This window comes from Ixodes scapularis, unplaced genomic scaffold (genome assembly GCF_016920785.2).
Source record: "Ixodes scapularis isolate PalLabHiFi unplaced genomic scaffold, ASM1692078v2 PGA_scaffold9__187_contigs__length_104089568, whole genome shotgun sequence".
Taxonomy (NCBI): domain Eukaryota; kingdom Metazoa; phylum Arthropoda; class Arachnida; order Ixodida; family Ixodidae; genus Ixodes; species Ixodes scapularis.
The window spans coordinates 1,822,433-1,841,778 of NW_024609884.1; the positions used below are offsets into that span (position 1 = coordinate 1,822,433).

The 19,346-nt window shown below is 47.3% G+C and overlaps 1 protein-coding gene across 1 annotated transcript in view; it reads right to left on the minus strand.

Moving 5' to 3' along the window:
• Window positions 1-8,524: 8,524 nt before the first annotated feature.
• LOC8034253 (zinc finger protein ZFAT) overlaps window positions 8,525-19,346 on the minus strand; it is a 67,340-nt gene continuing 56,518 nt past the window's right edge. The window contains exons 15-18 of the mRNA XM_029992449.3: window positions 16,962-17,242; window positions 13,723-14,035; window positions 12,931-13,101; window positions 8,525-9,347 (exon numbers count right to left, since the gene is read on the minus strand). Of these exons, the coding sequence (XP_029848309.3) occupies window positions 9,114-9,347; window positions 12,931-13,101; window positions 13,723-14,035; window positions 16,962-17,242 (999 nt within the window). The 3' untranslated portion in view covers window positions 8,525-9,113. The remainder of the gene's footprint in view (window positions 9,348-12,930; window positions 13,102-13,722; window positions 14,036-16,961; window positions 17,243-19,346) is intronic.

A 19,346-nucleotide genomic window follows, 5' to 3' on the forward strand; every position in this document is an offset into this window, starting at 1 on the left:
TTGTGTGAGCCTGGGTGAAGTTACAAAAAAAATTGGAAATGTTCCAAGAAGAAAGTGGGCGTGTTTGCGTAGGAAAACTGTTGTTTTGAAATTACTCATAAATTTGTCGTTTTCATGGGTTATATTGCTTTAGGACAGTTCAGAGCAGATAGCTATGGAGCCATATTTCTACATTATGACATGTAGTTTCATGACAAAAAAAACACAAATACTGTTTTTTAAATTCCCATCCTTTGTCCAAAATGTTAGTTCTTTAGCATCAAAAATTACACAAAAAAAAAAAATTAATCTCATAGCTATCTTCCTCTTAAAATTTCACCCCAGGAAAACCCATAAAAACGAATCCAAGCTACGTAATAACAAAATTTCCTGAAGCGAAATTCATGCGAAAAAAGTGGCATGGAAGAAAATGCGTTCAGTGTTCCAACCCCTACCTTTTTTTTTTTGGCATCGGTGGACCGAAAATAATTTATAAAAAATTAACTATGCAGTGTAGACTGATGCAACTTTTTGGAATTACTCTCTAGATGGTGGATGTAAATATGACAATTTTAAAAATCAACTTTTTTTGCAGGAATTGTTAAATGAATATTTTATTGCTGGTCAACTCTAATATTTAGAAAATTAGAGAGAAAAAAAAATGGCCCCAATATGCATTCGACAGCGTCTCTACTTACCGTAGAGTTTGTTCCATCTCGAGTCGAGGCAGTGGAAGGCTCCAACAGACACAACCACGAAAACACTCGCTGGGCATTCGCTGTGCTCAATTAGTTTAGCCAATCAAAGAACACGTATACAAAGATGACAAATGCCAGGATGTCACTCTTTTGACACTGTTTTGTCGGTCCCACTCGCTCGTAGCGTCGAACGATGCGTAGCGATTGCTCGTCAACTGCACTGGCCTTGTCATCGTCTTAATATACGGACAATGTCTGGGCATAGAAGTCGCATAGAAATTTGCAAGTCGTCTAGAAATCATCTATAAGTTGCGTAGAAATTTGCAAAGAAGTGGTACGGACGGAGAGACGGCCGTACTCAAATGAAGATGCAAAGAGAAGGTACAGGCTGTACTCAACTGTTTATGGCCTGTACTCAAACAGACAGCTGTACTCAAATGAAGAATGGACCGAATTGCGAACCTCTCTCAGCCCGCAGTAAAAAATTGCGTTTAAAGTTCCAGTCTTCGATATTTAAAATAAAGAAAACTGGAATTCACGGTGAAACTCGTTTAAAAGAACCATATTATATTTCTAAACAGAACAATCATGCTTTTGAAATTGGAGAGCACCACGCCAAGACAAACACGTGCCAAATTTTTATTAAAACGATACAACATTGAAATGTCGGAGCTGCAAGTGTGCAGTGAAAATGTGAAATTTGTTTTTTTCTTCGGCACCAATGCCCTTGAGCACTGTGGGGTAATCTCTGAATAAAGAATAAAAGTTTTGGCCAGTTCGTAAAACTTGGGGGACATGTTTTTTTTTACATATGTCTTGCCGGATATGCTGGTCATTTTCTGTCATTTTACAGGAATATTTCACACACAAAGTAAACTAAAGACTGAAGTATTGTGTGACATGCTTCATTTTTTGACCATTTTTCTTAATAGTCATTGGAAACGGAACCCTTTGCGTTCCATGTATTCTTATTACAAAAGATGATAGGCAATATGCTTCAGTATTAAATCATTATCGAAGATGAATTTATGTAGCGAAGCAACCATTTTTTGTTTGCATCGAAGCGACAAGCTATACGTTGGCCTTTTCTCCAAAAACGTCATTGGCTGCCTCAAGCCAACATTTTGCCCGCTACAAAAAAGGTCCAATGCCGCTTCCATCGCTGCAATCTTTTTGGTAGCAGAGCACCGGAATGTGGGGCACAGCGTCAAAGACTAATGCATATGACTAGAAGATTCGAAGGTGGGGGGGGGGGGGCGGGCGGCAATAAACCTGTGGGTTCTTATGAAAGCGAGGAGTCGCGAGCGCCACAATACATTATATTTTACATATTTACAAAAAAAAAAGGAAATCAACGTGAAGGTTGTTCGTCCGTAGGTAAGGCCGAACACTGGCTCACTCTCGTGCCATCTATATTTTTTTTGCGTGCCTCTCGCACATCCCTGCGTCCTCTTCTTCCTTGTGACCGTAAATCCTACAAATACTCCCCCCCTAGAGAGGAAGCGGCTTGACGAGCGTTGAGTTTTACGCTGTTTCTTGAAAACGAACTTTCTTTGGAAGTCTGTTACTCCTTGGGGGCACAGTGAGGAGATCCACGCTTGAGGAAGGTTGCGGACATTCCTGGAATGCAGGCTTCAGTCGGTCGATAGACACTGTGTCTGTGCGACCATTGATAAGCAGAGTCATGTGCTTGGCGTCTCTGCGTAGAACTTCGTATGGTCCGTTGTATGGAGGTTGAAGTGATCGCTTTACTGCATCGTTCCGAATGAAGACGTGGGAAGATTTTGACAATGCTGGACTCGTGAATATTGAAGAAGGTTGTGTGGCTCTTGGGGGGCAGGGTCGTAGCTGTGCCATGTGCTGTCGTAGGCGGCTTGCAAAATCCTGTATGTCAGGAATTGCAGGCTCTGTTGCAGGTGCAATCAATTCACCAGGCAAACGTAAGGTCGTGCCATAAACGAGCTCAGCGGTAGTGCAGTTCAGGTCCTTTTTGAATGCAGAGCGAATGCCGAGGAGTACTAAGGGCAAAACTTCAGTCCAACGTGATGAATGCGTGGCTTGTGCGATGAGAGCTGCTTTCAGTTGGCGGTGCAGTCTCTCAACCATACCGTTGGCTTGCGGATGGTACGCTGTTGTGTGAATGTGGTGGACCCCCAACAGCTGGGAAAGATGGCGGAAAAGAGAGGATTCAAATTGTCGGCCACGGTCAGTTGTGATGGCAGCTGGTATACCAAAACGACTGACCCATGTGGTAATGAAGGCGTGGGCGACATTTTCAGCTGTTATGGGTGTGATGGGAATTGCTTCAGGCCATCTTGTAAAACGGTCTACGCATGTGAGCATATATCGAAAGCCTTGCGATGATGGTAAAGGTCCCACAATGTCCATATGGACATGGCTGAAGCGAGCGTCAGGTTGGGGAAAAACATTGTGAGGCGAGGTGGTGTGTCGATGAACTTTTACCTTTTGACACTGAAGGCAGGATTGTGACCACCGCCTCACGTCTGCGTTGATTCGTGGCCACACAAAGCGCGCGGTGACCAAACGCTGGGTAGCACGTATGCCAGGGTGGGATAGTGTGTGCAGCGCATCAAACACTGTGCGCCGGAAATGAGGTGGAATGTACGGTCGAGGTGTGCCTGTAGATGTGTCGCAAACTATCGTTGTAGTGCTGCCGTTAATGTTGACTTCTTGTAGTATAAGAGACGTTTGTGATGAGCGGAGCTCACTTAACTCCTTGTCCGTTTGTTGAGCTTGAGCGATAATCGCAAAATCGATTATTGGTCGGGATGAAGAGATATCATTAATGTTTAATCGTGATAATGCATCGGCGACGGGGTTGTCCTTGCCTGAAACGAACCTTATGTCGGTAGTAAATTCGGAAACAAAGGACATATGACGGATCTCCCGCGGCGTATGGTTAGAGTTGTTGGATTGAAATGCGTATGTAAGAGGTTTGTGGTCGGTCCATATGCAAAACTGTCTACCTTCTAAAAAATGGCGGAAGTATTTCACGGCAAGGTATACCCCAAGCAGTTCTCTTCCGAAAGTACTGTATCTTGTTTCGGCTGGTGAAAATGTTTTTGAGAAGAATGAGACGGGATGCCACTGACTGTCTTTGAGCTGTTGTAGAACTGCGCCTGCTGCGGTGTCGGATGCGTCAACCATAATGGATGTAGGGGCGTCGCATCGGGGGCGAGTCAAAAGGGTTGCTTTGGAAAGAGCCTGTTTGATGGTTGTGAATGCCTCAGTAGCTGATTCTGTCCACGTAAGTTGCTCGTTCTTGCGCTTCGAACCTGCAAGAAGCTGGTTGATCGGCTGGAGTATGGCTGCGCAAGCAGGAATAAAGCGACGATAGAAATTCACAAGCCCCAGGAATTCTCTGAGCTTGGTAGTAGTGGGAGGCTGCGGAAATTTCTTGATCGCTTCGATCCGTTGCGGCAATGGGCATATACCGAGGTGATTGACCTGGTGCCCCAAAAACGAGAGCTCTGAGACGCCAAACTCGCATTTAGCGGGGTTGATGACAACTCCGTACTCGCTGAGGCGAGCGAAGAGTTGGTGGAGGTGATGAAAGTGTTGTTTACGGTCCGTGCTGAAAACCAGGATATCATCTAAATACGCAAAACAAAAGGGTAGTCCGCGAAGTATCTGGTCCATGAACCTTTGAAACGTTTGCGCTGCGTTTCTTAGGCCGAAAGGCATTCTGGTGTATTCGTACATGCCGAAAGGTGTTACAATTGCTGTTTTTGGTATGTCGCAAGGTTCGACGGGAATTTGATGGTACGCTTTTACGAGATCGATTTTCGTGAAAATTTTAGATCCGTGCAACGCACCTCCGAAATCTTGAAGATGTGGAATGGGATAGCGGTCTGGGACTGTCACATTGTTGAGAGCCCGGTAGTCCCCGCAGGGTCGCCAATCTCCAGATTTCTTTGGCACCATGTGTAGTGCCGATGACCAAGCACTTGTTGAGGGACGTACAATGCCTAGTTCGATCATGTGATCGAACTCCTGTCGGGCGATTTTGAGGCGATCAGGAGCGAGGCGTCGAGGTTTCGCAAATACGGGGGGACCAGTTGTTTCAATATGGTGCGTGATGGTGTGTTTAGCTGGCTCTTTCGCGTCGGATGACCGCAGCAGCTGAGGAAATTTGTCTAGAAGGGAGTTCCATGGAGCCTCAAGTATGGGTGTTGATATGGTGAGGTTGAGGGACTCGGTCTTGGACGCGATTCCGTGAACGTAGAGATGCGTTCCCGCGTCCAGGAGTATGTTTCTCCTCAGATCGACAAGGAGGCCAAAATTGCGTAAAAAATCTGCTCCCAGGATGGATTGCTGAACATCAGCCACATAAAACACCCAACGAAACGTCCTCCTCAGACCTAGGTCGAGAGTGAGCGACCGTTGTCCATAGGTCTTGATGGCGGAGCCGTTGACAGCTCGCAAGGGGGATGTTTCTGTGGGGCACCGTCGGTCCTGTTTTGTTGGTGGAATCACGCTGACTTCCGCACCAGTATCAACGAGGTACTGTTGCTTAGTGGTGCGGTCAGTCACGAAGAATAGACGGCTTGTTCTGTGGCCCGCAACGCCGGCCGCCGTCAGCGCCGGGCCTGCCTGTTTTCCTGGAACGTGCAAGGTGACTCACATCTTCTAGCACGGTTGCCAAAGGTGCGGTGGTACCAGCATGTACCGCTGCTGTTTGCAGACCTAGATCGACGATGTCGTGGTGGGCTGTCGCAGAATTGACGCGTTGTCGGACGACGAGTGTCCAGGCGCAGCTGCTTGAGGTCTTCTGAGAGGTGTGCGACAGTCGATGTCAGTACTTTGTTAGACTCCAGCAGCTGGGGAAGAGTCTCATCCAACAGAGATGTTCGGTGTGAGGGGTTTGGACGAGTTAGTTGGCAAACGCTGGGCGTGTTAACGTCCATGATTTGGTCCGCCATTCGAGCTAGAGTTTCGACGGAGTCTGTTGCTGAGGTGGAGAGAATCATGCGGACTTGAGTGGGCAGTCTCTGGAGAAATAGTTCTCGGAGTATGCTTGCGTCCAAGGTATTTGCCTTGTCACCCAGTAGTTGTTCCATACGACGAAGAAGCTCCGATGGTTTCCTGTCTCCAAGCTCCTCTGATGTCAGAAGCTGTTGAAGTCGCCGTTGTTCGGACTCCGTCGTACGCCGTATAAGCTCGGCCTTGAGCATGTCGTATGGCATATCTTGAGGGGGTGCACGCAGGATATCCCGGACAACCGCCGCCACTGTTTGGGGCAGTGACGAGACGACATGATCAAATTTGGATTGTTGTGAAGTTATCTTATTCTTCCGGAACGAGGACTCGATGGTCAAGAACCAAAGTTCCGAGTCCGACGACCAGAATTCCGGCAGTTTGAAATTTATTGAAGCAACTGCGGCAGCTGCTGAGCTGTCTTCTGAGTGACTCATGATTGACTGCGTGAATGTGCGTCGGGTGATGGGGCGGTTCCAAGGATTTGAACGCTAAAGAGGTACTTCCCTTGACGGATGAGGACGGTGTTTTTGAGTACGAGATGCCGGGTCACCAAATTGTGGGTTCTTATGAAAGCGAGGAGTCGCGAGCGCCACAATATATTATATTTTACATATTTACAAAAAAAAAAGGAAATCAACGTGAAGGTTGTTCGTCCGTAGGTAAGGCCGAACACTGGCTCACTCTCGTGCTATCTATATTTTTTTTGCGTGCCTCTCGCGCATCCCTGCGTCCTCTTCTTCCTTGTGACCGTAGATCCTACAAACCCCCCCCCCCTTAAAAGTTGTCTTACCAGTAGGGTTGTGCGAATATTCGAAATTTCGAATAGTACTTCCAAATAATACACTATTTGATATTCGCTTTGAAAAGAACTGCACTATTCGCGTTTTTGGAAGTGTTGATTGCGGCGGGTTAGCCCCGTTGAGTGCACATCTCACCACTCACCAGTGCGCTGCGGAGAAGCTATACCCGCAGAAACGAGCTCCGCGTGTGTTGCTGTCCCGCAGCGCACCGGTGCTTGGTAAGAAGCGCACTCAATGGGATAACCTGCCGCGATAAACACTTGGAAAAGTATGAATATCGTAATTGCGTGCTTGGAAGCAAAGCATACATTCAAAGCGGGAGGGTGCACCTGTGCCGACTGTATTCGAAAATAAATGAAAAGTTTGTGAATGTGTTTATCTACATTGTAGTAAAAGTTTCAAAATTAAACTGTTATGCAAGAGATGCCTTACAACCTGCGTTCATCATGGACGATTCATTCTTTTTTTAACTCGAGATTAAAGAAATAATATTTTATATAGCAAGATTTGTAAATTCACTCCTTTGGGTGTATAGTTAGCCATCTCTGCAGGATTCATTTTATGTCAAATCCGTCGTTTACTTGCCACCCCAAGACACCAGACCTTCCGAGGTCACAGTTCATAAATATAGATAGATTAAACTTTGTTTATAAATAAACAAGTGGAACAACCTTCACAAGTTTAGCTGGGTTTTCGTCTAAGTAGTATTATGCAATGGTAGTGAAAGGCATGGAAAAACTATTCGACATTCGAATCGAAAATATTCAGGCAAAACCACTATTCGCTTCGAATTCGCTTTGATCTCAAAATCCACTATTTGCAGAAGACTACTTACCAGGTTACAAATGCAATTTCGTTTAGAGAATAATTATTCCGAATAAGTCATTTTGCAGTGCAATGTGGTAATGAGAATCAAGCTCTAGATACATGAGCAGCCGAATAAATATAAGAGTGTGCTTAATTTAGCTGTCACATTAGTTTTGATGGCGAACATTATGCATATATCTTCGTCCTAGTACAAAAGTAGCATCGCCGACAACACATAGATGTTCTTTTCTGTTTGGCCTTTTTTTTTTACGAGCTTTTTCTTTTTTACAAGCCGCCAGGTATGTTGTTTAAAACGTCTCCGAGCGTCAAAAAGGGCATTTTGCTGCTGTCACTAGTGCGAGTGAGCGAACCACTTTTCTCTTTTCATCAGTGCCTTCCTCTTGCTTCTGCTTTCTTTTTGCTTCCGACACCTCAATGGTATGGTGCCCGAGCTCCTTTTTCGCTGTCCATTTTGTAGGGCAAGAGTGAACTAAGCGCCTTAACAATTGCCGTCCCAATCGTTACGACCTGCGTGGAATCTTTTAGTATTAAAATATGGCAACCAGTCAAGTCCTAAACATGTAGGAGCCCTACATTTTGAACCAACTTGGCTCTTTGTCAGGGGCGACTTTGGCCGTTGAGGAGTGGCGTTTTTTGGTATGCCTCTTCTTTCTTCTTCCAAAAGAAGAATCGCCCCTGACGAAGAACCAAGTTGGTTCGAAACATAGGGCTCCTACATGTTTAGGACTTGGTTGGTTGCCACAATTTAATTATTAGTGTTTCCAAACGAGAGATTTCTCTCGAATGTTGTTTTAAGTCTTTTAGTATTTATTTCCTGCCATCTGCAGGCTTGTTTCACTTTTTATTGCTACGTTTCTTCGCCTGGAATTGAGTCTTTCTAAATGTTAAAACAAGTACCATCGCCTCCGGCAGACACAATGGTACTTGCTTTTCCGAAGGGCTGGGGACGGGGACGGGGGGGGAGGGCAGCTCGAGCCTTCCCTTATACTGGGTGCCTATGGCTGGGACTCTCAAACATCCCAAGCAGCTGCCAAGCTCAACATGCTGAGCCTCTCTAATGAGATTCACAAATGCAACCACTCTGGAAAAGGTGCATACAGTATTGCACATGAAATGAAATGTGCACCCTATTTGGGGAGCTTCAGACAGAAACACCACGAGGGGAAATGTCGGATAGAAACCCCACCAAGAGGCTGCAAAACAAATGGTTCATAAAAGGAAATGGCAAACATTTTATTTCGGGGTAGGTGCAGTACAGCATCGTCTGGCAGGACGCTTGCGGGAGCAGTCTTACTAGAGAGGAGCCCAACACCAGGGCAACTAACTCAATGCCGCATAATGGCTCCTAATGTGTCCATCAACTAACGACCACACATTTGCATCATTCGTTACGGCACAAGCAGTCTTAAATTAGGGGCTGTCTCGAGCTATTCGTCGACGCGCTCTCGAGAGCAGGCAGCGCAAACCAAAGACACACGCCCAAAAAACACGGGCCAGCGTAGAGTCTACGTAATGAAACGGTCATTGCGTGTGCTACCACATACTGCGTGCAGTCTATTCCACTGTGACAAAGTAGTAGCAGACAGATCTTCCAATGGGTGGGTCTCTCAGGGTGCCATCTTCCAATAGGTGGGTCTCTCAGGGCACCATCTTCCAATGGGTGGGTCCCTCAGGGCACCATCTTCCAATGGGTGGGTCCCTCAGGACGCCATCTTCCAATGGGTGGGTCCCTCAGGACGCCATCTTCCAATGGGTGGGTCCCTCAGGACGCCATCTTCCAATGGGTGGGTCCATCTTCCAATGGTCCTCAGGGTGCCACCTCGACCTCCTGCTCCACCAGCTCGTCGTCGCCCGCGCTGACGTAGTGGATGACGTACGAGGCCTGGCCGGGGCCCCCCAGGACCAGCCCCTGGGCGTCCCGCACCAGGATGGTGTCCTCCACGGCCACTAGGCTCACTGGCTGGCCCGCGTCCAATGCCCCCTGCTCCATCATCTGCTGGATCAGGCTCACCGCCGCCCCGTCCTCCTCCTCGCCTAGGCCCTGCAAGCACGGCCACTCATTCCTCGCCAGGCTGGCAAAGGTGCATCTGCACCATACTAGACATTCCCTTACAGCACCATCTAGCGGCCATGGAACTACACATTCCCTCACATTGCTTCATGTCACATCACTCTGTACATAAGTGATTTCTGTCAGATCACTCTGACACATCACATCCCTCTAACATGTCACATCCCTCTGACATGAGTGACAAAGCGAGAAATCATGTTTCCCAAATCCTACGAAGAGCAAGGAATTGTGTGCACGAGCCGACTGCACGTGCACGCGAGAATCGAGAATGCGCTACTTTGGAGGGTCATACGTTTTTTGCTCTCGACTCAAAATGTGGCCTTCGAGAATGACGAAAATAATCCCTGGAGAAGGCGAACAAAGGGCAAACACAGCTAGGTGACCGGTGCGCGACTGCAAAAATCTGCCTGGTCCGGATATCGAACCGGGGACCTCTCCGTTTCTAGTGGAGCGCTCTACCAACTGAGCTAACCGGGAGTCGAACGCCGGTAGAGCAAACGGGTGTTACCGGCTGCCACGTGTCTAATACCAACAAGGATGAACGGTCTTCATTTTTTAAGGTTACGATGATAATGCAAATAAATGTGAAGGCGCACCTGGTTAGCTCAGTTGGCAGAGCGCTCGGCTGGAAATGGAGAGGTCCCCGGTTCGATCCCCGGACGGGGCGGATTTCTTCGGTCGCGCTTGGTCTGTGTTTGGAGATTTGTGTTTGTCCTTTGTCCCCCTTGTTCCCCTTCTCTAGGGAATATTCAAGTCATTCTTGTCTAGCCCGCATTTAATTGCATTTAATTTCATTCTTGTCCAGCCCGCATTTAATAGCATTTACCTTTGCATTTCATTGCATTATAATCCTAACTTTTGAGAGCTGCTTGAGCCTCCCACACTCGTATGACAACGTTATTGCTAGGCCCACGAATAACGTCGTCAACGTAACAACACTTTAGTTTAATAATATGATACTCTTTCGGAATATCAGTTTAAACGGTGTTTGTGAGTTTTCTCGCAAACAAAAGTTTCTAAGCGATTATGCAGGTTATGAGAAACATCTAAAGGTAATCATTTTTGTCATAAACTTGTTTTTCTAACTTTTACGTCTGGACGCGGTGGTGGTGAGAAGAGAGTGCTGGCAACCAGTGCGCCGAGATTGGCACAGATGGCGCCGGCGTCCCTGGAGTTCGTTGCTCCGGTTCTTTTGCCCGTTACTAAAAAGGTTGATGAAATGACTACGATGAGTACATTTAAAAGTTTCCACCATAATGTTTATGCCGTTTTGCCAAACGTGGGAGAATACTTTTGATGTTAGAAATTGTTCCTTAGTGATTTTCTAGACAGTAAACAAGCTTGCGACAGTGAGTTTGCCAACGCTTCGAAAAGCACAAATATTACAACTGCCCTCGAAGCGAATATCGAATAGAATAATACTCAAAGCTACTATTCGAAAATTCGCACAACACTACTGCAGTCGACTCCCGATAATTCAGTCGCTTAATTGGAACTGTCGGTTAATTAGAAGTGAAGTGAAGGTGCAATCCTTTGGAAAAAAAAATGCTCGGTATTCGGAAGCGAAAAGTCTAAAATATTGGATAATTAGAAGTTGATTTTCAATCGAAAGCCTCGAGGCAACCGTAATATTTGATCAATTTGCAAGTTTTAAAGTGCAAAAACAGCTTTGTCTACTGCACTGGTATCGTTGGCATCGCAGCCGACCACAGCTCACGAAGCGGCAAGAATAAACAGTCAAGACCGATGCAAGGCGCACGTTGGCACAATGGCATCGTTTTTCTCTCTTTCCGCGTCTTTCCTCGAGTTAGTTCGAGAGTGCGCTGGCTCGTACCGCCGGCGGTTGCACGCACCGCATTTCGGCTGCAGTCGCGACAATGACAACTCGTGGATCGTATCGCACGCTTGACTCCGCCACGAAAGTCAAGATTTTGAAAGAAGTTGAGAAAGGAGGCACCGCCAAGCAAGATATTGCACGAAAATATGGCATCAAGCCCAACACCCCCTCAAATTTCATCAAGAACAAGCGCTCGATACTGGATGCTTTTGAGAATGATCAATTCAAGACGTCTCGAAAGAGAAAGCACACCGGTGCCTCCCCGGAGTTACAGCAACCGCTGCTCTCTCGTATTAAGGAAGCACGAAGCAACCGACTTCCCCTCAGTGGCAATATTGTTGCAGCGAAAGCCTCGTCGCTCGCAACAATGTTAGGGATCGACAGGTTCCTTTCTTCCGATGGATGGCCGACGCACTTCAAGCATCGTTACGACCTCGTTTTTAAGAGCGTGAGGGGGGAAAGGGCGTCAGTCAACCAGGAAACATGCGCGACGTGGAAGAAAGAAGCTTTGCAAACGAATATCAGCCGGAAGACATCTTTGATGCCAATGAGGCCGCACTTTTTTATTGGATGTTACCAGAGAAGACTCCGACATTCAGGAATGATAATTGTACTGGAGGAAAACGTAGTAAAGACACTGTGTCTGTTTTGATTTTGGCCAACATGTCTGGCACTGAGTGATCTTGCCTGCTGGTGATCGGGAAGGCCGCTAAGCCTAGATGTTTTAAGGGCGTCTGAATGCTTCCTGTGGACTACGCATCCAATAGAAAGGCATGAATGACGTCTGACATTTTTCGAGACTGGCTTAAAAAACTGGATCGCAAGTTTGCGTCATCAAACCGCAAAGGTATTTTGTTGTGGATCAGTGCGGTGTCAACATGAATGTGCCGTCCCCGAGTGCCATCCGCCTTACTTGCCAGCTAACGCGACATCGCTGTTGCAACCCATGTTTTTTACCCATTACAAAAAATGTAGAGGTGTTGTACAGAAAACATCTTCTCGAGCAGATGATATTGTGCGTAAATAACTCCATTCAGAACGAGGTAAGCCTTCTTAGTGCCATCCACATGCCAGTGCAAGCTCGGGGTCGCGTTAAACAAGAAACCATTCCCAACTGCTTCAGGGCCTGTGGTTTCATAACAAGTGCTTTGGGGGGTGATTCGTCTTGTCCAACGGAGGAAGCAAAGACAAGTGAGCTTGACGAGTGGTCTCACAGCAGCTCTCGGCGACGTCTGTTTCAAAGGGTACATTGCTATGGACAGCAGAGTGGAAACAAGCGGTGCGCTGACGGACACTGAAATCATCGAAGATTGTTCGGCCACGCGAGGCTAGCAACCAAAGTGACATGGACGACGACGTTGAAACTGAGCCGCAACCGCCGGCTGCTGATGTAGTTGCGGGCCTTGCCTTCGCGCAGCAGTTTTTCGCAGCAGAGAACAATGCTGAAGAAGCATTCGGGCACATCTACAGTCTGCAGAACTTACTTTCCGCTGAGAGATGCTGCAAGAAGAAGCAGACAGCAATCACCGATTTTTTTTTTCATATACAGTCAGTTTACAAATTAATAAAAATTAACCTTTTCGTTTTTTTGTGGTTAATTAGAAGTTTGTTTGATTCAAAATTTTTCGCAATCCCCGTGAGCTTTGTATTAACGGGAGTCGACTGTATTTCGGAAAAGGCGTGGGAGGAACCCTGGCCCCCGACTGGGAAGCGTACCTGCAGCGAGCCGGGCGACAGGATGGTGGCCTCCTGCACCAACTCCACTCGGTCGGCCTCTGCGCCGAGCGCCGTCTCCTCCTCGGCGCCCACGGTAGCCGTCTCCATGGCCAGCACGTCCCCGGACACTTCCTCCACGCTCAGGTTCTCCAGGCACACGCCGTGCTTCAGCTGCGCACGTTTCCAAGTTTCCAAATTTACTTCCCCCCTTCAAAACCTCATCGGGAATGTTCGGAAGCTCTTTATGCGACTCTATTACATCCCTACGTTCAGAGATATATCGACCGATCGGAAATACGTTGGGCATCTCGATGGACGCACAAAACGAGGAAGTGGCAGCTTCTGACGGCGCAGTTGACCGGTTAGCTTGCCTTGGGGATTATTTTGGGTGCGTTGCTGAACGTTTATGCTAACACTACGAGCAATCGTTATTCTGGACGGGATAGGGCCAGCGGGGAAAAATGTTGTGTAACGTCCCAAGACGCTCGTTGCAATCCCAGGGTTTGTTGCGTCTTATCGACGGTAATTATAACTGAACTACAAAAGTGCTTTCTTCACTCGCAGGTCAGATAAAAACAAAATCCAATATCTCTTCTTTTATTTAAATTATATTGTTGTTACGGACATTGCATAACGTCTACATCGTTGTAATGTCTCAAATGGATGTCGCATTAGATGTCGATCGAACGGTTTGTTAGTTTAAATGAGCAATCTCAGTGATGTAATTGGCCGAAGCCGTTTTGGATTTTGGTGCCTCTTCATGTCACTAGAGGCAGTGTTGCCAGAACTCACCCTCAGGTGCCTCTTCATGTCGTTCATGTTGCCGAAGATGTAGGAACAGCTGAGGCACTTGTAGACCCGATCTCTCTGCCGCTCAATGAAGCTGGGGTCTGCCATGACGGTGTTCTGGTTGAACACCTCTCCCCGGTGCTTCCGGCTGTAGTGCACCTTCATGTAGTTGACAGTGTTGGACGAGTAGGAGCAGTGCCCGCACACATAGCGCCGGATGATGTCGTGCGTCTCCAGGTGGCGCTTCAGGTGGCACTTCTGGGTGGCCGTGTACTCGCACTTGTTGCAGGGGTACAGCACGCCACGTCCGTGGGTCCTGCAAGTCGGGGCAAGCGTCTCTCACTGGTCGACATGTCCCAGGCAAAAATCGGTCCACTTCCAGCTGGACAGTCCAGCTGGAACCAGCCCAGGTCCCAGCTGGACGGCCTCCAGCAGTCCAGCTGGATTCCAAGGCACCCAAAGACCTTGACCGGATACCCAAGGCACCCAAAGACCTCGACCGCTCGTTGACCAAACTCTGTTCCTTGTTGTTATGTGAGCAGAATCAAACAATGGACCTTTTTCCAGTAAGGAGTGCCTCATGGCGGTTTCGCCGCCTACTACAAATGGAGGGCAACCGGACTCGCCTTCTCCCATAGGAACAGATTAGTGCCGCAAGAAAACAGTGCCCCCCAAGAATGGCGAAAGGGCGGTCAAGGTCAAGGGAAAAGGGTGTGCGCGTGCGCAGACGCTTACTGGAAAAAGGTCCATTCTGCTTTCCAGAGTTCCTAGAGAGAGAGCATCTTCGTCTTAGCCAACTGCTCTTGCTCGGGAAGGTGGCGACACCTTTTCGAGCAAAAATCACTCTCGCTATTGCCTTTCTATTGGAAAAAGTGCACGCTTTTCGTCCCTGTCCTCCATTCTAAGATAAAATATGTACTACCGAGCATCGTAACGTCATAAGTAGTTCGGAACACTTGGTTACCGTGTTCTCTTTTGAATTTGTGGTACAGTAAACTTTCGTTAGTTCGACCTCGGTTAATTCGACTTTTCGTTTAATTCGATCGTGCTCAAAAGTCCCGGCGAGCGCCCATACATTCTAATGGGAGGAAAAGTTAGATAGTTTGAACTTGGGAAGACTTTGCATCGGATAATACGTCCCGAGCGAGTGCGCGCAGGCTCACATTGCACGGCACCACGGCAGAAAAACCACCAACGTACGGCGAAACATGGGCCCTTTGCTTCAAAGCCGAACGTGCGCAAACATGCGCCTGCTCCTCTACGCCGTTGAGATGGACCGTAGCGAATGACATGAGCCAGCGCAACCCCTCTGGCGTGGAGTAGCGCAGAGAACATAGCACGTGGTCGGGTGAGGAGACAGCGCGCGCTCTCAAAGCGCTTGTCTGCAGCATCGTGTGCGGTCCATCTTGCGCGCCGGAAAGCGCAAATTCCCTTTCTTTTTTGTTGTTATTTTTCTTTGTCGCCGACGGTCTGGCTGCCTGGCACCAAAAGTCAAATTTGGGGGTTTACGTGCCAAACCAACGGCGGGCATCTGGCACGCCCCAGCGGAGGACTGAGGATTAATTTCCACCACCTGGGGATCTTTTGACGTGTAACCGAAAGCTCGGTTACACGGCGCCTCTCCGCAATAAGCCTCCGTCAGATTGCGGGCACCTCGGCCGGGATTCAAACCCGCCACATGGGGATCCGTAGGCCGACGATCTCGCCTCGGAGCCACCGAGGTGGCTTGCCTGGCACCAAAGTCGGCTCGTAAAGCTTTCTCAGCGTGCACTCTCAAAGCGCTTTTCTTTAGCATCGTGTGCGGTCCATCTTGCGTGCAGGAAAGTGCGAGTTCTCTTTTCCCATTTTTTTTTTTTTTTTTGTTATTTCTCTCTGTCGTTGACGGTCTGGCTGCCCGGCGCCAAAGTCAACTCGTAAAGGTTTTTTTATTTTTATTTTTTTTTGGTGCGCGATTTTTTTGGGACATGACTAGTTACGCTGCTCTCCGGAGCATGCTTTTGGAGACGCGTTTTTAGCGCAGGCAGCAGCAGACCATCCGTGAGTACTTTGGACCACAAAAGAAAGTTTAATTTTAACTGTTTTCTGCCCTCTTTTTTTTATTCGATCATTTGGATAATTCAACCAAATTTCAAGGTCCCGTCGAGGTTGAATTAACGGAAGTTTACTGTATTAAAGGGGTACGGAAACAAAAGTTTGGGGCTCATTTTATTGCTTAGGTAGTATACAGCGTGTCCCATCAGCACTTGAGAAACATCGGTCTTTCGTTTGGAAGCGCAAGAAAAGCGATTTTAAAACAAGTAAAATGATTTCCCGCTTGCACCGGGCGATTGGAGGGTCGAAGCTTTGTTGGGGGACCGCGACGTGTTGCACCTCCCGTAGTGGCGTAACGCTCCGCGGCACTCCCTACTCGTACGGGTTCCCTAGCCGCGAACGCGACGAAGCAATCGCGCCGCTTTGCGAGGCGTGCAATTGTTTTGGTATTGTCGAGTTCTTTCCGAGTTTATTCGTCGCATTTGTGCGCAGTATGCCGCGCTATTGCGCAGCAGAGGGCTGCGTCAACAGCACGCAAGCTTCAAGGGCCGAAATGAATGTGTCACGACCGTGCAGCTGCGCCATCCACTCCGAAACGCGAGACTGTAACACGCAAAAGCTGCCACGGGGCGGCGGCACTCATAATCACGCCAGCCTTTGGCTGTGCCAAGGAGCCTAACGTCACGAATGCGATGGCGTTCCCGCGATGGATCGCACTCCTCGATGGCCGATTTCAAAGCGCTCGCTACCGTCGGGCGATTAAAACTAAAAATATAGCCATCCGCTCAAAATACAAACGTGTGATCGTCATTTACGGATATCATAGGTATCATAGGGTATCACCCATCTCGGAAAGGTTTTTGTATGTTTCTATCGTCATTATCGTACCCCTTCTAAGCATAGGGATAAAACTGCTCAATATACGTTCACGTACGAGGTCGTTGCTATGAGGTGCATATTTCAACCTAAAAAATCTTAAAAAGCACTCGGAGTTCATCAAATTGATGAGAGCGCTCAAAGTGATGCTAATGTGTTGAATCAGAATGGACGGGAAGCTCCATGCAAAGATATTGGAGCAGTAGCTACCTGCGCAAGTATACAACGGTAGTCAAGCGATAACCGCGTCATCGATACAATTTTCCTGCTTTCCGACGATGCTCGGATGCAGAGCCAGTTTAGTTGCACGGTTGAGGAGCGCTCGCCGACCGTACCGTGTGTGGAGTCTGAGGGCGGCTTTGGACTTGTAACCCTTGCCGCACTGGTCACAAAGGTGGGGCTTGTCGTTGGAGTGGGTGAGCCGGTGGACGTTGAGGTTGTTCCGGCTGCGACATTGGTACGGGCAGTCCGGGCACTGGAAGGGCTTGACTCCCTCGTGGATCCACATGTGCTTCTGGAGGTCCGTGCTGGAGCGGTGGAACACCCGGCCACAGTAGGGGCACTTGTACGTGCGCCGCCCCATGCGGCCCATCACCCGCGGCTGACCTCCCATCGCCTGCGACCGGGAAACTCCGCCGGATTATTCCCTCTACTCCCCGTAGGATGTCTAGGCCACAGTCACATTTCAACAAAACCAACCTCGATTGAAGGAGGGAGGCTGGTCTTTAAAAATGGTAGAAAGTTGGGGAAAAGTCAGTTTTGAGAAAATGCCTATTCTGATGTTTAGACATACCCAGCCAGCTCTGCGCAAAATAATATTGCTCATATAATTTTTAAATATGAAAAAAAAAATACAAAGTCTTAATTTTTCATTAACATTTAATAGGAATACACATACTTCAAGGGCTTTTTTTCTCTCTTCACAATTTTTTCACAACTACCGATGCCTTATAGGCGTTTTATGTTAGTTTGTCTTGAACAATATTAACACGTTTGGTGCCATTTTAATCGCAAAGAATGGAGCTGCGTGGTGATGCTATTTTTTGTCTCCCAACGAGTTCTATCCAAATAATTACTTTCTTAAATACAAAAAGCAAGCCTTTTACACTATAATTACACTAGTTTTTTAGTAACGTAACGCTCTCAGGTGAGATCTAAAATAGCATCACCGCACAAATTACACTTTTGTGAATGTGGTTGCATTAAAAATTTTGATAATGTACGAATAATTTTTCGCCAACGACCTGATATTCAGTATCTGATTGCACGCTTGGAATAGGTGCGAGACATTCACAAACTTGCAGAAACTAATTTATTGCAAAAACGGATATTGAGAATTATTTGTAATATGCCTTATGATTACCATAGTGAGGGTCTGTTTCAAAAGTTCAGAATGCTAAAAATAATTAGCCTCTATGACCAGTGGCGTACCAACTTGTTTTTGAGTGGGGGGGCAAACCAGACCCTCTCCCCCCCCCCCCCTAAATCGAAAATTCGGCGCAACTTTTGTCCAACTTTTCTAAAGATTTGGCAATGATTCGGCAAAATTACAACGTTACCAGACTTAACATTGATATTTTGTTTTTTCTCACGAAAAAAATGTTGCTTCTTCTTCTTAAAATAAATACAACTTGTAGTGCCTATTGAAAGAGTTATGACTAAATAAGGTGATATTCTAGAAGATAATTGTATCGATGTCGCTTTTGTGTGTTTACTTGTAATGTTGGTGTATGCTTCCAGAAAGTGGCGTGACAACGAGGTTGGGTAGTAGCCGGCACAGTCACGAATCACACTACGAGAGCTTTGATTTTGAGGCTTCATCAGCGCACGCCTGCAAGTGTGTTTACATTGTTAAAATAAAGGCAATCACTGCGTTCTTACTTTCTCTGGTAGTCGCCGTTTCGTGCGCGAAAACGGATGCAACGGTTGCTGAGCCTTCACCAGAAGAGATAACAATATTGTAAATATGCATGTTTTTCGATTTGAGTCACTTGACGTCAGCTTTGCATGAAAGTGCGCGTTCCATATTCGCAACGTGCCGTTTTTAACCTTTAAAATTCCGGTTTCTGGTGTTCGGACACACACGGACGTTTAGGAAGATGGGGAGAGTTAGGAATGGTCGGATGTGCAACGTCGACCATGATAGTTCTGTGTTTAACGAATATTTTTCATCAGTGTTTACTAACGAGTGCTTGGACTCCGTCCCCACTCTCCCTGAAGAGCTTTACGAGCGCATGCATCCTATTAACGTTAACTCCGCCGGTATTATAACATTGATTGATAAACTAAAACTTACTTCGTCCGCTGGAACCAATAACATCAACTCTAAAATTTAAAAGAAACACCAGTGTTATTTCGAGTGAGTATTTAAAACTTATCTTTATTCAGTCCTTATCTCAAAGGTGCCTTCCATCTGACCAAAAGGTGGGAAGGGTAATTCCCAGTCTTTAAACAGGGCAGCCGCTCTTCCGCATCTAATTATCGCCCTAATTCATTGACTTCAATTTCTTGCAAACTACTTGAGCATATCCTCTACTCCAATGTCATGAGGCACCTATCATCCCATTTCTTTTCTTTAAACAGCAGCACGGTTTTCAAAAAGGTACACTCTCCGGCAATATGAAAGACCCACTGGGAGCGCGTGGCCGAGGCGGTGGCTGGCGGGGGCGCTGCGAGCCCTCCGGGCAATTCCATTCTGCTTCGAGGGGAGGACGCTCACT